This window comes from Caenorhabditis briggsae, assembly GCF_000004555.2.
Source record: "Caenorhabditis briggsae complete genome, chrII, whole genome shotgun sequence".
In the NCBI taxonomy this organism is placed as follows: Eukaryota; Metazoa; Nematoda; class Chromadorea; order Rhabditida; family Rhabditidae; genus Caenorhabditis; species Caenorhabditis briggsae.
In genome coordinates this window covers 420453-427023 of record NC_013486.2, presented here as the reverse complement: position 1 = coordinate 427023, position 6571 = coordinate 420453, and the positions used below count along the sequence as shown (strand labels likewise).

Below are 6571 nucleotides of genomic sequence, written 5' to 3'. Positions count from 1 at the left end.
ATTTTCAGAACTTTTGAATTTTTGAACTTCGGGATTTACGAGTTTCCGAATTTATGAAATTCGAGACTCCCAAATATTCAGATTATTGGATTTTCAGAATTCGAAATTCCGATGTTCAGAATTGCAGAATTTCCGAATTCCAGAATTTTCTAGTATTTTTGAATCTCCGAGTTTTGGGATTTCTAGAATTGTCGACATCTTCAGGAACCCTGACTTGTCAGATTTTCAGATTCTCGGATTTTCCGAGTTTTCGGCTTTTCGAATTTTCCAATATCTGGTTTTTTGAATTTCCTGAATTCCTAGATTTCTACATGTCCTAATTTGTGACTTTTCAAATTTCTTTATTTCGGGATTCCTGAAGTTTTCGGATTTTTCCGAAGCCATGAATTGTCAGTTTTTCAGACTCTGGGATTTTTTGAATTTATGAATTTCAGTGTTTCAGGATTTTTGAATTTTTCTGAGATTATGAGTTTCGGATCATTCGAACTTTCAGATTCTCGGATTTTCTGAATTTTAGTGAATACTGATTTTCGATTTATTTTCATGTCCTTTTGTTTTCTGTCATTTTTTTTTTCGGAAAAAAATCCCTCAATTTTAATAAAATTGCTTATTTGCTTTCTTTTTGAAAAAAGTGCAGAAAAAAAAACTGCCTGAGGAAAAACGATCGAAAAACTTTTTCACTGGAAAAACGGAAGTTTTTCTTCCTCATATTTTTTGGTTGATCTCCTAAAACTATGAAAAAAAATCTCAAATCCTGAAGACGTGCCGAAATTCACGCCTTCTAGAGTTGAATTTCGTTTGAAACAAGGGGAAATTGAATTTTTTGTATACAGAAGTTTTGCTAAAAGGATGAGTTGTGAGAAGAGGGAAAATTAAAAATTCAATTTTTCCCGAGTCAAATTGCTATATTCATTCAAGTGAAAACAGCAAAAAAAATTAGTAAAGAGAGAAGAAAAAGAGGACGATGTTACACTATTAAAAACACCCAGGATACAGGAAGTGAACTATTTAAAAATCAATTTTTTAGTCAATTTTTGGGGGAAAGGGCGATAAATGGAACAGGAACAATCGAATAACACAAAAATGGGATTATGAAAAAAATCAATAAATGATTAAAATTCATCATGAACGATCTCCTTATCCGGATCTGTGCATGCCAGAGGTGTGCGGAAGGTGAAGAGGTACTCGCATTTCGCAGGTTCCGTCACTTCGACCAGCTCATTTTCTTCGCCGCATTCGATGGAAATCTGAAAGGAAAATTAGAATTATTTGGGGTTTTCAAAATAAAAATTTGAATTTTTAGTCAAAAAAATCTGAATTTTGCTCTGAATAGTGGCGTACTGACTAAAAAAATGTGGAGAAAACTATGTAGATTCATGTTTTCGTAGTTCTCAGTTTTGGCGGGAAATCAAAAAATATTCCAGAACCTTCCAGAAGTTTCCAGAAATGGACTTTTTGAGTCGGTTTTTCAAGATTTTGTGAATTCTATATGAATCTACATATTTTTCCACACATTTCGATGCATCAAAATTATTATAATTTTTGGTCGGTGTCATTTTCCCAAAGCCGTTTTTTCTTTAGCTAAAATAGTAGCTGTGCTTATAAACATACATCTGTACTTCTCTTCGGCCCATTCCAACACTGTTGTCCATCTCCAAAGTGCATTTTCGAGTACTTGTTCGTCTCGCCACCACTCCAATTCTTGAAATTTCCCAGCGAAGTTCCACCGTAAGCTCCCACGTCCTTTTGAGTGTTCTGACCGAATGGACAGAATTGGTAGGTGTATTGTTGCACATTTCGATCGAAACACTTGTCCTTCAGTGCCGCCCATTCGTAATTCTCTCCGTAGTCTGAGTTCGTAAAGTCTTCGGCTTCACGAATCTTGGCATCCAGATCCTGCACCTTCTCGTTAACCTCATCGAACAGTCTTCTCGCTTCTCTAGCCTTCTCACTAGCCTCGTTAATCTCTGGTGGATAGGCTGGCATCTTGTCGTCTTCTTGAGCTCTCACGTCTTCTGGATCTTCTTCTTCTTCTTCGTGTCTATCTTCTTCAGCAAGAAGATCATCGTCATCTGGAGCGTTCTCCAATGCCTTTGCCTTCTCTTTCTCCTGCTCTTCTTTGTACTTCATTTCCTCACGATGCTGGTGCCGAGCCTCCTTCAAGCGATCGTACATGGAAGATTGGAAGTGTTCAAAGTCAGCTTCGTCAATGGTCAAATAGGACTTGACCTCATCCTCACTGACAAATCCATCATGATCATTATCCAGGAACAAATTCTGTCTCAACTCTTCCCTATCAATCTTTCCACTCTTATCCAAATCCAACTCATCAAACCAGTCAGTAGCTCTCAACTTCTTCTTCTCAATTCTCACTGCCTCCCATTGATTTCTATGCTCATCCTGAAGCTTCTTCTCGACCTCCTCCACTGCCTTCTTCTCCGTTTCTAGTCTAGCTCTTTCTGGCTCTATATTGGCTCTCTCCTGTCTCAAAGGTTCCACGTCTTTCAGCTTCGAGTCTCTCAACGCTTGTCCTTCTTTCGCCAACTCCTGTCGCTTCTGAAACCCTTTTCTTGCCACGCTGGCAATCTTCTCTCGCTCGATTCGGGCGGCACGACCCAACTCGTCGCAAATGTTCGGGCACTCAACTCCAGAATCGTACTCATCTGAGCCATCGCAGCAATCACAGAGTTTGTCGTTCACTCGATTGGTTGGGATGAAATTTCCCTTGTGGCCGACGTTGGAGCAGTAGAAGAAGGCGTTTCCGCAGGCAGAGGTTCCTGGCTCATCGCTTCCGTCTTTACAATCACAGTAATCATCGTTGAGTTGGGAGTAGAGAATCGTTTGGGAGCCGTCTAAGCATCGGAAGGTATCCGTGGTGGAGGATTGGTAGAGATGGAGACCTGAATTCATGAGATATAGAGCAAAAATCGATAATGTGCACTTACGAGAATGGGGGACTCCTTTGACGGGCTTCAGCTGCCGTTGTGTGACATCCTCACCGAGCGCCGCAGGTACTAGTAAAACCAGTAGTTGGAGAAGCATTTCTGAAAGGAAAATGCTTGAAAATTATGTAGAAACATGCAAGAAATCATATGAAGAAAAAAGGAAAAAAATCGGCTAAAAAATTGGAAAAATGGATTACTGTCGATTTTTAAAGGTGCATGCCTAAAATTTCTATACTGCTTCGCAACGAAAGACATTTTTTTGTAACAATCCCAATTTTAAAAATATAATTTATCGTTTTTCATCAATTTTTGAGTGTCAGCACCCTGAAACAAGGCGAAACAAGGTGAAAACAACCATGATAAAACGAAATTATTAAGGACGATAAGCAAATGTTGCAAGCGCGCTCCAGCGTACACCGTTAAACTGACGTGTGCAAATACGTGGTATTTAGTGTTATAAAGTTTCCGCGTCCGGAAAAACCGGGTCTTATCAGTTTTCAGCACATTTTCACCTAAAAATTTCCAACTTTTTCTTCTTTTTCAGAAAACATGCGGATATTGAACGTTTCCCTACTGGTACTGACCGCATTTTTGGTCGATTTTGTTGAGTGCGGTCGAGATTTTTATAAAATTCTGGGTGTTTCTAAAAATGCCAATGCCAATCAGATTAAAAAGGTGAGAAACTGGAAAATTTTTTCTGAAATTACGGAAAAAATAATTGCAGGCGTACCGAAAACAAGCCAAAGAATTGCATCCGGATCGAAATCCAGACGACGAGATGGCAAATGAGAAATTCCAAGACTTATCAGCAGCCTACGAGGTTTGTGATTCAAACCATTGGATTTATCAAAAAATTTCAGCCAGGAAATACATATTGGTTTCTCAACTTAAAAAAATGTTTAGCTAAAAATTTTTTTTTCAAAAAAAAAAAAATTAAAAACCTATTTCCTATTTTGCAACCTAAATTTTCTAACGAAAAAAAAATTCAGGTGCTGTCTGACAAGGAAAAACGAGCGATGTACGATCGACACGGCGAAGAAGGCGTGGCGAAGATGGGCGGCGGCGGTGGTGGTGGACACGATCCGTTCTCATCGTTCTTCGGTGATTTCTTTGGTGGTGGAGGTGGAAATGGAGGAGACGAAGGAACGCCGAAGGTTTGTGCGAAAATTTGGGAAAAAACGGCTTAAAATAGCCAATTTGGAGCCATTTGATTTAGGTGGCCTAGGAAATTCCAAAACTCGGCCAGCTCAACCACAAATATCTTTTCAGGGTGCCGACGTCACCATAGATCTATTTGTAACACTTGAGGAAGCATATAATGGTCATTTCGTTGAGGTAAGACTAACCCGACAAACCTAATTACCCTCAAAAGTTCAAATTTTCAGATCAAACGAAAGAAGGCCGTCTACAAACAAACATCTGGAACTCGGCAGTGTAACTGTCGACACGAAATGCGCACGGAACAAATGGGACAAGGGAGGTTCCAGATGTTCCAGGTGAAAGTGTGCGATGAGTGTCCGAATGTCAAGTTGGTGCAGGAGAATAAGGTGTTGGAGGTGAGCAGCATGGCCTAGCAACCCAAATACAGTACCTGTAACTGATCAAAGGGGTCTTCAAACTCTGAATCCTGATTTTAAGCTGAAATCACTTCTAAGAATATATCTAGTATCGTATATACAGATCAGGTCTATAAGATACACAAAAACAACTGTTTAGTGGATTTTCGGCTATTTCCGACCACTAGATTGAAAACTTTGCATACACATTTTAAAGTGAAAAGCGAAAAATCATGATCGATTCTGTCAAAAAACCGCATTTCTAGGACACCTGGAAGCCGAGATATAGCCACTTGAAGTTTCGAATGTCTGCGTCTCTTTAGAGAAGTTAGAGACGCAGCGTGTCTCGTGGTCTGCGTCTCTAGACTTGAAAACTTGTAAACTTGTAGTTGGTTTTTGGACTGAATTGAAGGAAAAGTTCAGTTCCTGTGATCTAAATTTCCGGATTACTGTGTTTTTCGGAAAGCGGCAAATTGCTGAAATACTAGAAACTTTCGAAAAATTCTGCGAATTCAAAGTTTTCAATCTGGGTTTTTTTACACACCCCAAAAGTTTCAAAGTCATTGGAAACCTCACAGCCGAGCTCCAGACTCCGGAAAATGACCAAAAATCATATGAAAAACACCTTTTTGTATATCTTATGGACCGGTACGTTATATGCCAATCACATGGCCCAGAAACCCAAACACCCTGTCCGCGGTTTCAGGTCGAAGTTGAAGTTGGCGCCGACGAGGGACACACGCAGATCTTCCATGGAGAAGGAGAACCACACATCGAGGGAGACCCGGGAGATTTGAAATTCAAAATTCGGATTCAGAAGCATCCAAGGTGAGATTTCTTTGAAAAGTTGGAAATTTGCAGATGCGAATGCTGTGAAGGATTACTGTAGTTTTCAATGAAGCGATTGCTAAGCTTCTGTTTAAGATTCTTTCCATGTTAGCAAATCCGCTCTAATGCTAATCCCATTAACCCAAAAGTTCTGTGATTCTTAGCAGAAGAAATTGATTCTCCAGATTGCAGCTCTGAGAAGAAGATCCTTGATCCCTCTTCTAGAGATCCAGAGAACCTCTGAATCTCAATAAAGCGGATTTCCATCATCCTAGTTGATTCACTTCTAATTTGTGTAACATTTCGTCACATCACGCAAGTGCACTTTTCACCACTTTCAACGATTAGCAATTCTCAAAAAAATTCAAGTTCAACACTTAACATCTCTCTTTAAAAGACCTCAAAAGTTTGGTGTCGAACCCTAACACCTTTTTCTGTGGTTTCCCAAATCCGAACCGGTTTTCAGACCCCTTTTTTGTTTGGTAATCGTAGTTGTGTAAGTAGGTATAATGTGTCAATCACTCATAACGAGGATTACTACCTCACTTTCCCTTATTGGAGACTAGAAATCGAGTGAAATCCCATTTCGTTTTGTACACTTTTAATTTCTCTCTCTCTCTCTCTCTCTTTTGGAAAGTAGAAGCTTTTAAAAAGTGAAATGCGAGGATTCTCCTCCCTGACGAAGTAGCATGATGCACACATTACAACGACACCTGAGGTTCCCTAGTGTAAAGTTTATGATGCACTCTAATTATGTCCTAGAAAGTCCGAGTAGCTTCTTTCTACAGTATCCCAACAGTGGCTAGATGATTGCCAAGATCCTGGACCTTCCATTTTGAGACTGCAATGTTCTAGAAGGTTCCCTAGAATCTGAACAACTGTAGAGATCTCCATCGGCGTCTTTGTTTGCTCATATGGATCGCTCGAAGCCAGGCCATCGCCGTCAGCTGTATGTATTTTGTGCTATTCTGAGCATCAAGAGGGAACAGAGTTTGAAACATTCCCAGCTTCCTAGAGTCTACAATTCTAGATACTGTACTGGTCAATAAAATGTACAAAGACATATTTTCAGTTGATTTTTGGGCATTTTCAAGGGTCTAGATCTTGACTGTCAAGCTTCCAATCACTTTGGAAATTTGGAAGAATCTTTAACAGGCCTAGATTCAGAACTTTGAATTCACTGAGTTTTTGGGAAATTCCCAGTTTTTCAGCTTTTCGTCGATTTCTGAGAATTCCACCACA

At 39.7% G+C, this 6571-nt stretch overlaps 2 protein-coding genes across 2 annotated transcripts in view; one reads left to right on the top strand and one right to left on the bottom strand.

The window, feature by feature from the left end:
- Nucleotides 1-1112: 1112 nt before the first annotated feature.
- On the bottom strand, nt 1113-3042 carry CBG00964 (the record flags this gene model as incomplete). The annotated part of the gene is made up of 3 exons (XM_002629686.1): nt 1113-1247; nt 1612-2900; nt 2946-3042. The coding sequence occupies 3 exons, from the start codon at nt 3040-3042 to the stop codon at nt 1113-1115; spliced, it is 1521 nt and encodes a 506-aa protein (XP_002629732.1).
- A 452-nt stretch (nt 3043-3494) lies between these two features.
- Nucleotides 3495-6571, top strand: part of Cbr-dnj-20 — a gene marked incomplete at both ends in the record, with an annotated part of 7925 nt that continues 4848 nt past the window's right edge. Inside the window, 6 exons of the mRNA XM_002629687.1 lie at nt 3495-3620; nt 3670-3765; nt 3935-4099; nt 4215-4280; nt 4331-4501; nt 5208-5329. Coding sequence (XP_002629733.1) covers nt 3495-3620; nt 3670-3765; nt 3935-4099; nt 4215-4280; nt 4331-4501; nt 5208-5329 — 746 coding nt within the window. The remainder of the gene's footprint in view (nt 3621-3669; nt 3766-3934; nt 4100-4214; nt 4281-4330; nt 4502-5207; nt 5330-6571) is intronic.